The 19,040-nt window shown below is 36.8% G+C and overlaps 1 protein-coding gene across 3 annotated transcripts; it reads right to left on the bottom strand.

The window, feature by feature from the left end:
• Positions 1-5,695: 5,695 nt before the first annotated feature.
• Positions 5,696-17,624, bottom strand: LOC137825670 (uncharacterized). Of its 3 annotated transcripts, XM_068631400.2 has the most exons (9): positions 17,493-17,614; positions 16,129-16,458; positions 15,900-15,933; positions 15,490-15,717; positions 15,032-15,121; positions 13,802-13,867; positions 13,628-13,719; positions 13,499-13,546; positions 5,696-6,230 (listed from the first exon to the last, which is right to left on the bottom strand). In XM_068631400.2, the coding sequence occupies exons 2-9, from the start codon at positions 16,455-16,457 to the stop codon at positions 6,119-6,121; spliced, it is 999 nt and encodes a 332-aa protein (XP_068487501.1). In that variant the 5' UTR covers position 16,458; positions 17,493-17,614; the 3' UTR covers positions 5,696-6,118. The 3 variants fall into 3 exon arrangements, with proteins under 3 accessions (XP_068487501.1, XP_090150468.1, XP_090150469.1); XM_090294342.1 differs by lacking the exon at positions 13,802-13,867 and having other exon boundaries at positions 17,493-17,624; XM_090294343.1 differs by lacking the exons at positions 13,499-13,546; positions 13,628-13,719; positions 13,802-13,867 and having other exon boundaries at positions 17,493-17,624.
• Between the last annotated feature and the right edge of the window lie 1,416 nt (positions 17,625-19,040).

The following is a 19,040-nucleotide window of genomic DNA, read 5'->3' as shown; positions in this document are numbered from 1 at the left end:
CAGCTAGGGCACTCTTAGGACGGATGGCCCTAGAGATTAGGTGCACAAGTTGGTACCTAGGTGGTCATCCCGTTAGAGGTTACACTTCAGTAAGGGAGTCTTACGCGCTAGATTGCCCTAAGAATGGGTGATAGCGGCGCTAAGGCACATCCTCAGTAACCTTAATTGCGGTTAGCAGAAACAACGGAAACCCTAGAGTATATAAAGGGTAGTATTAAACCTAATAAAGTATGCAATTTTTACGCGGATACACACACAGTTTACACACATAGCTTTTTACAGCTAAGTTTCGGTGTTTCCTAGCCCTATACTGACTTGAGCGTCGGAGTGAAAATGACCTCTAGGGCGCCCTTTGTCTTTGCATTTTTAGGTGTTTGATTGAAGAAAGGCACGAACGAAGGAAAAGATAATTGGGCGTGTGATTGTCGTAGACGTACAAAGGCAATCGAGTCAACTGGCAGGAACATTTGGCGCCCACCGTGGGGCACGATTTAAAATACTGTCCCATTCACAAGAATTGAGAAAGATCCATCAAGATGAGAAATACGAGGCAAGGATCCGTTGCACTGAATGGAGGCGAAAGCCTCTACAACAGATCATGGAAACGATGCAGGCTCTCCAAGAAACGGTGGCTGCATCTAGAACAGATCAAGAACGCATCCAGATTGATCTGGCTGCGTCGCTAGCAAGAAATGAAAAATTGCAAAGAACCAATGAAGAATTGCGCAGGGGGTTGCGAAATCAGGTTGGGGAACATGAGGGGGAAGATCAAGAACCTGCGACGCCACCCAGGGATTTCCCAATGCCATTCTCGCAAGCGATCATGGACGTCATAATACCAACCACGTTCGTAGGGCCCAAAGCCACCTTCACATGTGTAGAGGACCCAGAAGCTCATCTCACGACCTTCCATACGCAGATGATGTTGGTTAGGGGCTCTGATGCGGTGTGGTGCAAGTTGTTCATGAGAACGCTGGTAGGCACAACGATGGATTGGTACATGAGCCTCCCTGATAGCCACGTGACGTCGTTTGCGCAACTCTCTAAGCTGTTCAGAGAGCAGTACATCGCAAATCGGGCTCCCCCACCCATTTCTTATGATCTTTTCGATGTAAGACAGTATCAGGGAGAGTCCCTGAAGGAGTTCCTCAATCGCTTTGGGGCACAAGTGGTGAGGTTGAACACCAAGGATGAAACTATGATGGTACACGCGTTCAGGAAGGGGATCGTGCCGAGACCCTTCAGCGAATCGCTCATCAAGAACCGCCCTAGGACTTTTGGCGAAATAAGGCGCCGAGCGATGGATCATATTGCCGCGGAGGGAGAAGTCAACGAGAGGCGCACGTGCGTTGTTCCTACGCGACCACGAGCACCAGGTCTGCAGACGTGATGTTCTGGACGACCTTCAACAAGTTATAGTTGTCCCCTGATCAATTGAGGCCTTATACTAACTGTTTATACGGCTTTGCGGGAGACCAGGTGGAGGTGTGTGGGCACTTAGAGTTGAGGACCACCTTCACGGATGGTGTCGCGTCCCGCACATAAAACATCAAGTACCTCGTCATCAATGCCCCCTCCGCTTATAACATATTGTTGGGTAGACCTACGCTGAACAGGCTAAGGGTGGTGGCGTCAACGAGGGACATGAAGATGAAGCTGCCTGACTTGGGAGGAAAGGTGATAACCATCAAGTCATATCAAAAGGAGGCTAAGAAATGCTACGAGAATAGCCTCAAGACGAAGAAAGGGGTGTTCATGGTCACCACCGGGGCACCAAGTGAAGAAGGGGTCGCTCCTGCAGAGATCGCCTGTGTAGAGATGGCCCGGGAGAGGCGATCCGAACCAGCAGAGAAGTCCTGGAGAGGGAGATTGGAGGCAAGACGTTCAAACTTGGCAAATCACTAGGCCAAGCAGCATAGGACCAGATTGTCGAGGTCATAGCACAACATCTGGATTCCTTCACATGGTCCGCCTCGGACATGCCAGGCATAGACCCTGACTTCCTATGCCACCGCCTCACCATGGACCCCAAGGTCAGGCCTGTCCGCCAGAGAAGAAGGAAGTTCAACGAGGAGAGGCGGCAGGTAATAAAAGAAGAGACGAAGAAGCTGCTGAGCGCTGGCCAGATAAGGGAGATCCAGTAGCCTGAGTGGTTGGCCAACGTGGTCCTGGTGAAGAAAGCCAACGGAAAGTGGAGGATGTTTGTTGACTTCATCAACCTCAACAAAGCTTGCCCGAAGGACTCCTATCCTCTACCGAGCATTGACGCCTTGGTGGACAGTGCCTCGGGCTGCATGATGCTCAGTTTCCTGGATGCTTTTTCTGGGTACAACCTGATATGATTCAAATAACATGATAGAGATATGATATGAACATGTTATGGATTCAACAAGAGTTGGAATATGATTAGGCACTTTTTAAGAATTGGATCAATGTTCTTATCATTCAAGAACTCACCAAAACACAAGTAACCAAGCCAAACTCACATAGAAACCAATTTTTGGACATATGAACCGATTAAAACAAGAAACAACACAAATGCACCGATTAAAACTCAAGGAAACACAATTAAAACCACAAGAACAGCAAACCAAATGAAACTACCGAATATAAAAACAAGACAAACAAGTTCTACTGATTGAAATATCAAGAAACAACGAAGACATGTTTTAGAGTTTGTTTTGGAATGGAAATGGAAGAAGGAGATGACAAGAACAAGGAAACTTATGTGGTTGGAGCTCTTGGAAATGTGCACGCCACTTGAAGGATGATAGGCTTCAAGATGAGTGTAGTTGCCGCCACTTGAGAGACCAAGAGTTCACTCAAGATAAGACTAGAAGAGAAAAAGACACAAGTCTCTCTCAATTCACTCACCAATTTGGGAAAGGTTCAATACTCACAAAATCAATCTTATTATTTCAGAGACCTAAGTCTTCCTTTTATAGAGAGGAGGACTGGTCACAATTACAAAGGAAGCTTACAAGAGAAGCTTTGCAAGGTAGCCTTCTAACTCTTCCTATTATAGCTCCTAAAGGAGAGAGAAGAGGAACTTTCTAGATTTTTCCTAAAAACTAACGCCTAAAGGTGCTATACAAAGGAGGTGTCTTAGGTTTCCCTCTTTAGCACCTTCCTAAACACTAGTCTATGTATTTTTAATTTTATACAAAAGAAACTATAAAAAGAGAAAACATTTGAAGCCTACTACCTAATTCTTTAGCTTTGCTCCTTGTAATCCTTTGAGGTAAAAAGGATGATGAGCTAATGTGTCTTTGAGCATCTTGAACTTCAACCTCATTCTCTTCTTCTTCTTGATCTCCATCACAACCAGATCAAAATGCATCCCAGGGACGAATGCAAGACGACATTCATGACTGAGCTGTCTTGCTACTATTATATAGTGATACCCTTCGGGCTGAAGAATGCAGGCGCCACCTACCAGAGGCTGATGGACAGAGTGCTCGCTCACATGATAGGGCGAAATGGGCAAGCCTATGTGGAAGACATGGTGGTGACCTCAGAGGTGAAAGATCAGCATGTGGCTGATATGTGGCTTCATCAAGGCACGCTTAGTGTGGATGATTATTTTAAAGAACTTGACACGCTTTTAATCAAAGTTGATATGCATGAAAGTGATGATGCTAAAATGGCTAGATTTGTTAGTGGACTTAGAAGGGAAATCCAAGATGTGGTAGAGCTTCATGAGTATTCTTCTTTAGAAACTTTGGTTCACCTTGCCATCAAGGTAGAATCTCAAATTGCAAGGAAAAATTATTTTAAAAATTCTCATAAGGATGGCTATTACCACTCTTCTTGGAAAATCGAAAATAAATCTTTTTCAAAGTATCCTTCTAAAGACTCTACTTCAAAGATGATTCCTTAAGTTCCTCCACTTGTTCCTAATTGTTTGTCCTTGTTTTCAACTCTTAATTGTTGTCATTCTTCACATATAATGTTGTGTTCATATTCTGAAAAGTGTCTATGCTTGATTCAACTCACATCACATTCCTTGTAAAAAGCAGACTTTGAATTAGAGAAAAGAAACTCTACACAAATCATATTTCTCTTCTCTTTTGTCTCAAACTTCTCATTACTTAAGTTTCGTAAAAGTTAGGTTTAGAAACCACAAGTTGGCTCAACCTTTTCTTGCATTTGTGTAAATCCTTCTGACTTTCATATTACTATTTAAATTATTGAATAATGTATAATAAATTATTTAAATACTTTGTAATAACTAATTTTCAATGTAGATGTCATTGACAATTCCTATTTCTATTAATCCAAAATTATACTATTGCATGGTTCTTCTCCTTGCATAAGAAGTGTCTAACTATATTAAATAAATAATAAATTAGTAAGTCAATTTTATTTAACAACTATTATTACATAAACTTTACATAATGTTATGTGTTTCTAATATAAAAAAAATTATATTTTCGTATTTATTTTGGATATAACATATTAACTGATAGAAGTGCAAGATCACAAAAACTCATCTGGATGCATCTTATGGTATTTAAATTAAATATGTCTATTCACTTTAGTATTGTTACTAATTTATCTAATAAAATTTATTTTGAATTCTGGTGTAATAAACAAACTAAAGATTATGAGTGTATAACTACTACGTGATGCAGTGGATGACGATTGTGTGAGCTTATATGGATAAAAGTTGGGATAAAGTAATATGCTATTATCAACCAATGCATTAAAAAATTGTATTATTAGTTACATGTTCACTTAATTTCAGATCTTATCATTTTTCAACACATACAACTATTAGACTAAGAAACAATAAAACATGTCAATAAAATGTGCACCAAACACTTTAGAGTAGATAACTTAGTAGTATAAAGTTTTGTACAATCATGTTTCTATAAAAAAAATGTAATTTTGAAATTTTATTTAAATTTATTAATTATGTTTTATGTATATTTATAATTATGGATTAATTTATTTGTTGACAATGGTCAAATTCATAATTGATTGTGCCAATATATATGTTGAAATGCTATTTACAAGTTTATATTTTATGAAAAAAAAAATTAAAAAAATACTTTTAATAACGGTACAAATTGTCATCATTAATGATTTTTAACAATGATTCATGTATAAATCTTTTATGTTTGAGAGACTTTTAATGTTCATATAAAGCTTGTCTCTGTTTCTTTAAAAAAAATGTTATTTTTGACAAGGAGTCTTAAGTGTGTCATCATTGTTCCATCCATTTACAAAAATGATTTTTCTATAAAATCATCGTTAAAACGTTATTTATAACGGTCCAAGGAGTGAAAAGAATCATTGATTTATAATAACAATGATATCTTCATTAATGTTGCGTCCAAAATCATTTTTAAAAATCTCTTTTAACTGTTGTTAAAAAATCTTTGAATAGTAGTGTCATCCTGACTCAGGGTTCTAACTTAGGAGTAATTTATGAGTTCTAACTTATCATTATTTGCATGATAGTATTAGACAACTAAACATCTTTAATATTGAGTAGTTAGAAAATTGTTGAGATTATCATGTTATTGATTTAAAGTATTTATTAATAAACAATGTTTTATGCTACACATTAACAGTTATTTTTTTAAAATAATAGTAAAAACTACTCTATTAATATCTTATATTATACTGAGGAGGGTATTAGATTAATATGGTATTTGTAGGGAGTGGAATAAATATTTTTTGATGCATAGAAACCAAAACCTAAACTATATACCACTACAAATATTAAATGAGTATATAAACGAAAAATCATCTCTGCGGACTCATCTGTGACCATGGGTTGATGAGTGGTACTGTGATAATCTCATAACATGATTCCAAGTTTCAACTATTGAGGAATAGAACTGAACTATAAAATTAATAGCTCCTTACTCTTTTAGTTCCTACATAAATCCTACTTATACTTTGCTCTGGAAGGCAGTTGTATGGTGGTGGTAGCAGAATTAAACTGTTTTGGAAGTTTCAAATTACCACATGTTGGTTGAATATCACTAATTTGTTTGAGCCATGAGCAAGTAACAAACCTCAACCATCCATAGTGCAGCTGGGGGAGCTAAATGCAGTCTGTGCCATTTCTGTCTCTTGAGGGCCCAAGTCTGATAGCACTCTATCTTTAGAACTGAATGGAGGAAGGGAACCATTTTGACAAGAAATGCTGCTTGATTCCTACAATGAGCTTAAACAGGCCATAACATGGAATATGTAGCACTGCAATCAACAAGTACCTACAGGTAATAAGGTAATAAAAAACACATTGGATAAGACATTCATGGGGAAATAGGAAATAAAATGAGTCGGAAATAATCCTGGATGGATTTCGTGGTACTGATGCTATGTTTGCTAATAAGAACAAGGACATTAGAACAATACAAGCAGTTCCAATTGTATTAGTAATAATCTACTATCTGAACCGAAGTGATTTAAAATGGGAAGGAGAACTTACGTTAAAAACAAATCGGAGAATGCCCAATTCTTTCCAAGCCTGAATTAATTCCTGCCTACCTTCTCTCATCTCAACCTTCTACTTCTATTTCCCTCTCTCTCCAAAGAACTTGTGCACACCCTAATTTCCTACTTATATTTCCCTCTCTCTCCAAATAACTTGTGCACACCCTAATTTCCTACTGGCATGCAGGAAACTAGTTTGCCATTTCTCTCTCTTAATTCTAATTTTGTGCATCGCCCTTCTATACACCCCTTATTTATTTATTTATTTATTTCTGAAGGGGTCCTATCTCTTGTTAGTTTATGATACTAAGTGTAGTATTAAAAGCTACTACTACGATTCTATAAATCTATTTGTAACTATTACTTTAGGGTTAGAATTCATCATATATAAAAACTGATGTACTATTTCAAAATCAATCAATTGAATAAAAATCTTCTTTTTTTCATATTAATATATTAATCTTCAAGTTGTTATTTGAGCACCCAATCTTGAGAGTTCTGCTTCCGCATTTTATTTTACCATCTTAGTTACGATTCTTTTTAGGTTGCCTTAAGTTCACCAATTTTCTTTAATTATTGGGTTGCTTAAAGTGCACCCAACTTGTGGTTGTTTCCACCATCGCTGTTGCCAAAGCTTTCTGTCTTAATGTTCTGTTTTGTTTAGGATGGGCCTAAGGAATTCCTATTATTTATTTTAGCATGGCAATTTTGTTAGGACACAAAATCAAGATAGGACTTTGAAGGTATATTATAGAAAAAAATGCAAGAAATTAAAGGCAAGGTAGTGGTTAGTGGTTTGTAATGTAGCGGTTAGTGCGGTTAGTGGTCTTTAAATAAAGTGGTTTGTAGCGGTTAGTGCATTTAGTGGTCTTTAAATAAAGATCAACCGGTTTAGTGAAGGTGGTTACGTTTTTTGAATTCAGTTTGGTAGACAGGGAAAGTCATGTGTAAATGGAATAATTGTTTCCTTTGTGGATGTTCTGAGTGTAAAGTGCATAAGCAATAATACAGAGATTATTCAGTAGAATTTGTGTTCTTGGTTTATCTTTGGGTGTGTTTTTCTTGGTTCGTAACAAATTGGTCCAACCTGCCGGATAAAAAAAAAGGAAGTGAGGATGGAACAGAGAGCCGTGGCTTTAGAGAAAGTAACCAGCGAACAGGGGAGGTTAATGACGAAGATAAAGATAGACATTAATGGCTTAAAGACAAACATTAGCGGGCTAAAGGAGAGCCTTCTTGACATAAAGGAATTCTTGCGGGAATTCAAGAAGGGAGATAGAATGTCCGACGGAGGGGAAAGCTCGATGAACGGGGAAGAAAGAAGAGAAGATCGGTCCAGACACGGGAACAAATTGGATATGGAAGAGGAAGGGCAATTGAAACCATGGACCAGAAGGGTGGAGTTACCTAGTTTTGAAGGTGCGGATCCTTCAGGATGGTTAGCCAGAGCCGAGAAGTTCTTCGAGGTACAGAGTGTCTCATGCCGAGAAGGGTTGCAATTGGCTTTCATCAGCATGGAGGGTAGTGCCAATTCATGATTCACTTTTTGGAGAAAGAACGCCAACAACCATTCTTGACAGGAATTCTCCATGGCATTGAACCGGAGGTTTGGAGGAAAAGAGAGGTGTTTCGTGTTTGAGAAGCTGGCCAAACTCAAACAACAGGGGAGAGTGGAGGAATACATTCAAGAATTTGAGGGGTTAGTGATGGAGATCAAGCTCAAGAGGACATGGAGGCCAATCAACAAGATCAAGAAGAGGTAGAGGCTCAAATGGAGGACGCCCATGGAGGTCAAAGCCCACCTCAAAGGCTTACAAGAAGCATGTTCAAAGCTTTAGGAGCTAGGGGACGTTTATTTACTCTTTTTGTAATTTCTTTGGTTGAAGGTGCTTAGAGGGAAACATTAGAAACCTCTATTATTAAAGCATCTTTTAGTCTTTAGTTAGGAGCTTTAGGAGGGGGGGTGTATTAGTAGATAGGTGTAAAAGTAAATAAGGAGGTGCCAAAGTGAGAGAAGGGATCACACCTTCCTCATGTCTTGTTTTAGGCGCCGGTTGTTGTTGCTTTTAGGAGGGAATTTTGAATTCTCTTAGTTTGATTTTCAGCACCCTTAGGCTATAAATATAGGTGCTGCCCTTGTACATTTCAGATTGGAATTTTAATTAGAGAAACTATACTCAAATTTTGATAGAGCATTGGAGAGCTTTGTGTCTTCTTCTCTAGTCTTATCTTGATGGTTCCATGGTTACCTCAAGTGGCGGCTTGCACACTCATCTAGGAGTCTCCATCCTTCTAGTGGCGTGATCATCCAACCATACATCCATCTTCATGAGCTTTCTCCTCTCCTTCCTTCCTTCTCTTTTGATATTCATGTTTTGAGCTTTTGTTCTTGTTTTGGTTCGGCTATTTCTGTTTCCAGCAGCTGTTCTTCTTCTTTTCCATGTTTTGGTTCGGTGCTTTTATAATTCCAGCACTCCTTTTCAGTTTTCTTGCCTTTTAATTCATTTTAATCGGTTCAATTCTGTTCTTATTCATTTCTATTCGGTGTATTTGCTTTTTCCTCTCTTTTTGTTGGTTCAATTTGACAATATGTGGAACTTCCATATGAGTTTGGATTTGGTGCTAGTTTTGGTGAGTTCTTGACTTAGAACATTGATCCAATTCTAAGAAAAAGTGCCTAACTATTGTCCAACTCAAGTTGATTCCTAAGAATGTCAAGAATCATTCTAATTGTGCTAGTGGAATCACATCAGTTAGTGTCACAGGCGCCGCCGATAGGGGAGGAGCAATTGCTGGGGTATTTCTTTGCGGGATTACAACCCAAGATTTGGAACCAGATCAGACCTCATGATCCAAAAGTGGTGATGAGAGCAATGGAGATTGTCATTGATGTAAAAGAGACTTTCAAGGAAGAAAAGGGGGGCAACAATGGGTTCAGGAGTATGGCTTCATTTGGACATTCGAGAATTACAAGTCGTACCGAAGTGTATAGGGGAAAACAGTGGGCCAATGACGTCTACTGTGGCTAGCAATGCGAGAAAGGAGACTGTTTCCTCCAGTAGAGAATTTTGGCCAGCAGAAGGATCAAGGAGCAAGGGTTTCAAAACACTCCCTTATCCGAAGTATGTGAGACAAAGGGAAGAAGGAAGATGCTTCCATTGTGAACGGTCGTACAGTCCAGGACATCGCTGTCCAGAGAAGAATTTGAGGGTAATTATTTGTGCAGAGGATAAGGAGGCCCAACGGATGAGAATCAACGGTTGTTGAGGCAGATGGAGGACAATGTAAATGAGGAAGAAGAGGAGAAGGAACATCCATCCCATAGATCTTAATAAAGTGGAATGAGGGGGATAGGGACACGGTGACATGGGAAGATGTGAAGACCATTCAGGAACAGTTTCCAGAATTTAACCTTAAGGACAAGGTTGCTTTGTCTGAGGAGAGTAATGTTAGGACACAAAATCAGGATAGGACTTGGAAGGTATATTATAGAAAAAATGTAAGGAAAAAAGTGTAAGGTAGCAGTTAGTGGTTTGTAAAGTAGCGGTTAGTGGTTTGTAAGGTAGTGGTTAGTGCGGTTAGTGGTCTTTAAATAAAGTGGTTTGTAGCGATTAGTGCATTTAGTGGTCTTTAAATAAAGACCACCGGTTCAGTGAAGCTGGTTACGTTTTTTGAATTCAGTTTGGTAGACAAGGAAAGTCCGGTGTAAAAGGAATAATCGTTTCCTTTGTGGATGTTTTGAGTGTAAAGTGCAAAAGAAATAATACAGAGATTATTCAGTAGAATTTGTGTTCTTGGTTTATCTTTGGGTGTATTTTTCTTGGTTCGTAACACAATTCCACTAAGCAATGTCGATCTTCCACACTTGCCTAATGACAATTGTCTTAATGGTCAAAATTATCTCATATTTATCAAACGAATGTTAAAGGGTACGGGTATAATCAACCATAAGGAAAGGTCATTTCACAGGATAACCCCAATTTTTAAATTTGGGACAATGATGACTTACAAATCATTACAAGGCTACCAGGATCCATAACTACAAAAATCAATAGAAAATATATGTTCTATTCTAGTGCGAGTGAAATTCGGGCAGACCTTGCAGATACTTATTCCATGCAACAAAACATCTCTACATGTTATAAGTTCATCTCTACATGTTATGAGTTACAAAGCAAGATCTTTCATGCCAAGTAGGGCCTCTTTCTGTTGCAGAATACTATGAAATGCTAAAGGGTCTATAGATTGAGTTGGACCTTTGGGCCTGTATCAAAATTTGAAGCTTGAAAATAGTGGAGATGTTGTCACTCTTGCTCAATTTGTTGAATAATCTCATATATTTAAGTTCTTATTAGGATTAATTCTTGAATATGATCATATTAGAACACAAATTCTTGGGAATGAACTTTTTTCTCTTTCTAAAGTCGTCTACATTGTCTAAAGTAGGAGATTCGTCAAATGGTCAGAATGAATGAGTCATCCACTAAAGGAGTTGTCATGTTATTTGGAAAGGCTTCTAAATGTGGGACTTAAAATTAAACTCAACCACTTATGCCAAGAACCTCGGTTTGTCCATGGAAAGCTTAATTATACTTGAATTTAGTACCCACCATCTTGAACAATTCTATCCAAAACTGGACAAGGAAAATTGTATCTTTAATAGATGAATATGAAGTAGGAAATCCATGCAATTTTATAATTTCTATAATAATGCTTCAACCATCTCCGTATCAATAAAGGGTTAACACCAATGAATGGGCATATTTAGTGAGTCTATCTACTAACACCATGATTGTACCCTTGTTTTATACCCTAAGTGGCCCACTATTAAAATCCGTAGAAATCTTGCATGAGGCAATGTCTCATATGGGTGGGTATATTTAGTGAGTCTATCTACTAACACCATGATTGTACCCTTGTTTTATACCGTAAGTGGCCCACTATTAAAATTTGTAGAATTCTTGCATGAGGCAGTGTCTCACATTTCTCATTTTTTTTGTAAGCAAGTATCACACTTAACTATAAAGTGATTGATGTCAATGTTCAACCTTCCTAATAAAAAAGAGATGAAATGTGCTTGCGGGTTATAAAAAACTCAAATGACCAACTTAGGTTATGAATGAAATTGATAAAATGGTAGGAAGCTTGGAAAACTACTTTGGCAACATCAATCTATTCTTATGAAATAACCATCCTTTTTAAGGAGAAATTGGGAAAGGGTTATGGCCACAACATGAACATGCCTGGTTGTCTGGAAAAAATAATTGGTCTTCCTCCTTCAAACAACAATTCCCTCACTCCCTTACTTGATACATCACTTTCAAACACATTACTTGGTTTTCTTTTTAGGAAATTCGTGCAAAAGGAAGCAATTCTCTTGAATTTGACCCATTATCTTACAGTATGTGCATTGAAAACATCCTCTACCACCACGTCATCCTCTACCATTTTCTCCTCCTCTTTCACGTGTGGAAACCATGACAGAAGATTTCGTAGGTTTTTGAACATTCCTACTTTGAAGTGTTCGAACTGAAAGAATCGTGTTGTCAAACTTTCCATGGAAGGGACTTCATGTCCTGTTAAGAGTCGAACTCTAACATGTTTAAGTATGGATGTATGGCACATAGGATCATCACCATATAGAATTAGTCCAACCTTTTTTTATCTCGTCAAATCACTTAACCTCCAAGAACATCTTTAACTCTTCAAGAGAAGATTGAACTTCACTCATAAAAGACATCATGTTGTGGTATGTTTATGTAAGAAAGGCAAGCCTATTGGTAGAGTCATAAAAGCACTTAATATCATTTGCAAATATATTTTGAGCTTTTCCCAAATTAGTTGAACCTTTTAAACAATCTAAGAGTACCCAAAATATCATTTGTTCTCTTCCACTACTCAACTTGATCAAATGGCACATTACTCCTATCTTGTTCAAGGTCATCCTGAAAACCTTGGCTAAGGAACCAAAGTTCAACCGAGGAAGAACAAGAGAGATCATTTTTCTCATTCAACTTTTCGGAGTTAATAGTAGGAGTTTCAAAGAAGTACACAACAAGTCCAAAAGAAGAAAAACCAAACCCTAGGTTTGACCTATAACCATACTGGAAATGAAAAAACAGTAGTTAGAACAAAACGGTGGTTAAACGAACCCTGTCGAAGAGGTGCAACGACACAACATCACTCTGGTGAGAGAAAGGCGACGTGTGGATGTCACGCTCCTAGCAACTATGAAACATAATTGTTCGCATGGAGCAAATTTTGCTTGTGAGACTGATGGGGCTGGTTGTCGCTTGGAGATACACTCCAGATCCGGTGGTTACCAGGGAGAGAACTACGATGGAGGCGGACAAAGGATATTTTGCCGAAGATTGAGACCAACAGAGCAAGATTAATCCACTCTAATACCAACTTGAGATAAATAACAAAAACTATATTTGAGAGAGCATAACCACACCTCTCCTATGTTGATCCCCAATCTCTCAAGTCTTTAGTCTTCTCGGGTCTTCGGTCTTCTTAGTAGGAGTACCTGGGATTATACTCTGACGCTCTAGTTAGTTTGAGTCTAAGTAAAGGGTGTAACTGTGGGATCAGAGTTCCATTACCTTTGACCTTAGAGTGTTCACCTATTTATAGTGGTTGTGTTGGGCCTTTATAAGAATGACTAAATCGGGTCCAATCAAGCTCAATGTCCCTTAATCATAATTTGAGAATGTTTCCTGTGTGATGCTCGCTAATGATGTTCTTAAGTCTTTCACATTGTTTTGGAGATCATTCAAGTAATGTGCCGAAATAGAATTTGATACTTCTTAATAGAATGCAAAGGCGATGACCTCAAATTTCATTTTTTCCAAAACTGTCACTTCCTTTCACAATTCTTAAGTACATTTTACAGAAGAAAGAAAACTCCATAATAAAACCTTACATAAAGAGGGAATACGCTGTTCCCACAAATCCGCAAGTTTTGCAGGAAAAAATTCAAATAAGTTTTTTGTCAACTAATTTGAAAATATCCAAATGAATATTGTAGAGAAAAATGTCATACCACATTGGAGAATAGGGTGAAGACAAATTAAGGAACGGGTATGGCCACCTGTAGCAATGATAATTATCACTATTGTTAGTAAAGCCACTGGTGTGGAAAGTTTGACATCCAAAGCATTCCGTAGCTTACCAAATCCAGGAAATGGCATGAATTGTCCACTGGAAAATGACATACAAACTTGTCCATAACACGAAGAAAGCCATTCCGAACCAGTGTACTGGCTGAAACGTAGATTAAACTAATTCAAAATGTCTACTGCAGTAACCCCGAATAAGAATCTCAAAATATTATGAAAATATTCACCAGACAATTTAGAGCTGCGTCTCCAAGGAGAAAAACAACATTTAGTGTATGCATGTTCACTGTCATCTACATAAGATGCAGAACTTATCAGATTAAATCATTAGGAGGAAGAGAATGAAAAAATAAGTCTTATCATAATCAATGATATAGCGTAGTATTAATTTTGTAAAAATCTACTTCATATGTGGTTATTACTTATTTCTGTAATATAGAATTATGATCTTCAATTGTTTCAAATTATTGACATCCTCAGGGTATTTGGTTTTTAATGGAAAATGTCAATGGTTAGTATATTAGTATTTTTTTTGTTGGGGGACTCAAATCAGCAACCTATCCCTTCATCCCTTTTAATTTTACCAGCAAGCCAACATTATATTCTCCACCTTCAATTTATTTGTTCTATGACACAAGATTTCAAATTCAACGTGGATCGGATCATATATGACCACACAAAACACAATATAACGAATTAGAATTCAAAAATGTCAAAATGTGCAAAATTACAAGCATATGCATATCACAAACAAGAATGTTTTGATCAAAATATACATAGCACTGTGAGTCGTCATTTTGAAGAGCCAATGAAGGTGAACTCTTTGACTAGAAACCATATGATATTAAAATCTTATTACATTCCCAGAACCCAAAATCTTATAGGAGTACATAATAATTAGATTCAATGTGTATCTGATAGGTGTATCGAGTGTATCGTATACGATGCGTATCCAATTTGCGTATATGTTTATTTTGAAAACAACACAATAAGATACGTGAGAAATATTTGTTTATAGATATACAAAAAATTCTTAAAACATAATAAATATGTAATTGCAATTGTATGAATCCAAATTAAAATCACATTTTTTAGATATTGTCAAAATAAAAATTTTAAATTATTGTCATCATAAAAGTATTAGTATTTCATAGAATTGATACTTCATCTGTAAGTATGGATAAAGTATCCAAAAGTATCACATAGAGATAAATGACACAAATTGATGTATGGATGCATTTGAGTCTCCTATTTCTTGGCCTAATTATGCTTGAAAAAGGATAGACATTCGAAAAAGGAGAGAAAAAGCATACAACTATTGTGCCCCAAGCTCAAAGCTTTATAATAGGTAGATGTCACATCAACTAGGTTAGCAAAAAGTAAAGTTAAGAAGCAATCAATTTAAGCACAAACAAGAAGAAAGAACAGCTAAGAATATCCAGAAGTTTTCTACTCACAAAGGTAAAATCGTAGTCCTTCAGAGTAAGGAATGGAAATATAATGATCCAATAAACACAGTCTGTAAGCATCACCGCCCCTGCACTCATCTATTTAAAGACATTAAATAGGCATATTAAAATCAGGAGGATACTAATGCAACATTGAAGTCAACAAGGATAGCAGTTAAATCCTTGACATTGTGCACGTAAATTGAGTTTGTTTAGATGAACTTCTTCATAACACTTATAGAGAAAGGAAACAGGAAGAAAAAATGACATAATTTTTCCAAAAACTAAATTTGGTTTATAATAAGATAATATGTGATTTTTTCTTTGTTTTATCTTCTTCAAAATCAGATTTTGAACATAAACAAACACATAACGAAAGCAAGAAGTAAAGGTTGAGTTTGATTTTCATTTTGACAACAAACATGCCTATCTGGTCCTCTATAAACCTGTTAATTTCTTGCTCATACCTGGAACAAAATTTGAAAAATATAACTCCAAATGGGTGTAATTTGATTCTTGTGTATTTCAGCATGAGGATCAGCAAGGTGGTCGATTCTAGACGGATTTGTAGTATCCTGGTGCAAGAGAGGCATGTATGGCCCTTGCTCTGCATCTAGTCTAACAATACCTGCATTAAGGGTGGTGCTTGATCTGTTGCGCTGATAACACCCATAAACTGATAGCACAGATCCATACTACAAAATGAAATTTCATCTTGTGAGATACAAATATGCCAAGACTTCAGAGATTACAGTTTCTGGCAAAGCGTATGCCAAAGTACTATATCTTTAGAATATAAAGCATCATAAACTGACATAATACGTATTGAAAAGGAATGATTTTATTAAAGGCCTCTAAGAAAAATTAGAAGCTATACCCCAAAATAAATTGTAACCAAAGTGTAGGTCCACCTGCAAGAAATTCAAAATAACCATCATCAGAAGTGTTTGGAGCTACCGGGAAGGAAATGGAATAAAAGGAAATGAAACTGATTAAACTAAGATAGCCAAAAACCACAAATGGCTTCAAATTCGTTTTGTAGTGTAACTTTAAGGCATATCTATACTTGAGCTACAAGACTTACGTAAAGAGAAAGGAATACTTACTGAGTGTAATAATAAAATATGGAGCCACCATTAATACGAAATTTGGCCGCTAGCGATGTCAAAAGAGAAAAGAATGCAATAACACGAAAAGCCATCAAATAAACAGGGCGAATTTCTTTAAGGCATGGTTTCCATGCTTCATCGCCAGGCAAAGTTCCCTCTCGCTGATGTTCTCCTTTGCCAGATGTGAATTTCCTTGAATGTATATCCTTCCATATTACAACAAATGCAAGGACCGTAGACGGCAAAACACAAACTGCAGACAAAAAGAACCTCCAATTTAACCAATAGCTGAGGGTGGTTGTATCAGGGCCATCCTGCTGCAGCATCCTGATAGATAAACAATGACGCTAATAATTAAGTTACACACTTTTGTTTCAAAATATTCCTTTTGCTGCACTTTAATATTAGCTAGTTTCAACGATACTCTCAAACTATTTAAGTGTTTTTACAGCTTAAGAGCAATCTATTCATAAATCACTAACAGTGTCAACCAAAACATAATAAGTTTGTGCAAGTACGTACGGCTAATACTAGCAGGCATATAAAATTGTGCTCCACAACAACTACAGTCACAATATTGTGATTTTTTAGTTCTCTATGGTTGAAAATGCAATCACGTACTAATGTTACAGTTATATGAGACAACTGTCATTTCAATTTAACTAACAAATATTTTTTTTATTCGCTTAACTTCATATATAAAACAATTGTTGGTAACTGTTAGTATATGGATCCCAGATAGATACTGCTACATCAAGAGATTACAGGGATTATCATGCTTCTACGCTTGTAGTGAATGAATATTATAGAACGATTACAATTTACAATCCAATCCCCTGATCAAGAATCACTTCTTGATAAAATCGTCATAAGAGTGCAGGTCAAAATGAAAACTCTCAATTAACTAACTATAATCCAAAATTTGATTTCAATAACTGGGCCAAGATTATGTGACCCCAATACAAACAATAACACATCGTATAGCTAGTTAAATTTGAACCCATCCGTGTCTTTCAATATCTTTAGCCTACTGGTATGTATAAACACAACAATGCTACAATATCGCTTAGCAAATAGCGCAACTATTTCTCCAACTGTGAGGCTAATTTCCCGTAATACAGCAATAACACATATTTCCATAAACAAAGCACTGTAGAAAAAACAAAACAGACAGATTGAAGCATGTAAAAAGGAAAAAGAGTGATAGAAATTTGAATGCATGGACGTTAAAATGTAACAATTTTCCGAAAACAGCTGCGAAAAAGAAAATTGGATATAATAGCTGTGCAAGCAAAATGAAGGGCCAAACGAAGAAGAGAGAAAAAAAGTGAACAGAGGATTATTGAAGTTTAGAAACGTACGAGGAGACAGTAAGGAGAAGAGGAATGTGGACAATGAAGAAATGTGGGAAGCGGTGAGTTGTGGTTTCGGAAAGCCTGAATGATTTTATTGCTGATGGAACGATTCTCTTTAGAGAAATAAATAAATTAACAGGCTTTATTTTATTGTGATTGATCGGTTGATAATTATATTTTGACTTAATTAGTTATAAGCTCAAAATATAAATTATTTTCCAGTTTTAAAAATGTTAAATTGATTTCAACTATTTTTAAAATGACTCTGTTTTTTTATGATTTTTATGATGTTAAGTAAATGATAAATTGATATTATAATAGTATATATGACAATTAATTTGGAACAGAGATGAGATTTGTCTCACAACTAGAATAATAGGTTCATCAAACTTTGAGGACTACAAGAGGAAACAAAATCAACGAGTTCCACAAAGTTTTTTCTCTTCATCTCTTTCTCCACCATATTCTTACCAGGGTCTGTGAAATCGAACGTCATGCAACACATGCTAACGAAAATGTTCATCTTTTACGAGCTCGAAACATCCATGTAAAGCACTAGAGTTCTGTTACTTCTCTCTAGAAAAATCGCAGATGAGGATATCCATTTTGCAGCATTCAAACCAGCAAAATCTTACCTTCATCATAACGATCCAAAAGGTGAAAACGGTAAATTTCAAAACTTTAAACAAAATTCATTAAGCAATGTAACTCAATGGGTTCTAAGAATGGGGATGGATTTTTTTTACATTATTGCAATATCCAATTATCTATTCTTTCAATTAATGTTTCCATATTTTTATTTTAAATAAAGTATAATATATATTGTTTTTATTCATATTTAATAAAAGTCATTAATTTTACTAGATAAAATATGTTAGTGTAATGGAAAATATATTATTAATATTGTTATATATATATATATTTTTTTTTTTGGTAGATCCAATAATCACATATTGCTAAGGAGTCAAGTTCAAGAATAACGTAAATACATTTTCTTCTTTTGATTCTTCAAGACATCTTTTAAGGACAAAACTTAATGAAACTCCAAATTTCAAAGTGGACAATATCTTGAATAAAGTGATTAGTCTTAATGATGTTATCTCAACAAACTTAAGACTAAAAAATTGGTATCGTCTATAGGAATGAAAAAGTGGTTCTTGACGTGGCACCCTGCTACAGTGTAGGCGTGTTGACAAGGCGTCAGGTTGGCAGATGGGAAGGAAGTCGGGAGGCGCGTGTGGTCGCCGATTGTTAAGTTGGTGTGTTCCGATTTCCAGCTTACCAGAATAGGCGATCGCCAGGTTGAAGATGAAGTCGCCAGATATAGACTCAGGCGACCAGGCAATCGGAGATCGCCAGAATAAGCACATCGCCGAAAGACGAAGGAGAAGCAGATTATGAAGGCGGCCGGCGAGACCACAGGGAAGGTGTATGAAGGCCCTAACTCGCCAGTTTCAGTAGAGATCGCACTCCTAAGTTAGCTATGCACTGGGCAGTACCATGCATAGGTAACTTAGCCAAAATGAGAGTAGAAGCAGCGCCAAGTCAGGGAGC

This window comes from Phaseolus vulgaris, chromosome 8 (assembly GCF_051622355.1).
Source record: "Phaseolus vulgaris cultivar YP4 chromosome 8, ASM5162235v1, whole genome shotgun sequence".
Taxonomy (NCBI): Eukaryota; Viridiplantae; Streptophyta; class Magnoliopsida; order Fabales; family Fabaceae; genus Phaseolus; species Phaseolus vulgaris.
The sequence above is the reverse complement of the archived record's forward strand: the minus strand, read 5'-3'. Positions and strand labels throughout refer to the sequence as shown.

What these genes read in the sequence shown, in the direction of transcription:
- LOC137825670 (XM_068631400.2), bottom strand. Translation starts at nt 16,457, where the DNA reads ATGCTGCAGCAGGATGGCCCTGATACAACCACCCTCAGCTATTGGTTA. An exon ending in AGGACTACGATTTTACCTTT is followed by an intron (nt 13,868 to 15,031) that starts GTGAGTAGAAAA and finishes CATCTTATGTAG; the next exon opens with ATGACAGTGAACATGCATAC. An exon ending in ACGCAGCTCTAAATTGTCTG is followed by an intron (nt 13,720 to 13,801) that starts GTGAATATTTTC and finishes TCTACGTTTCAG; the next exon opens with CCAGTACACTGGTTCGGAAT.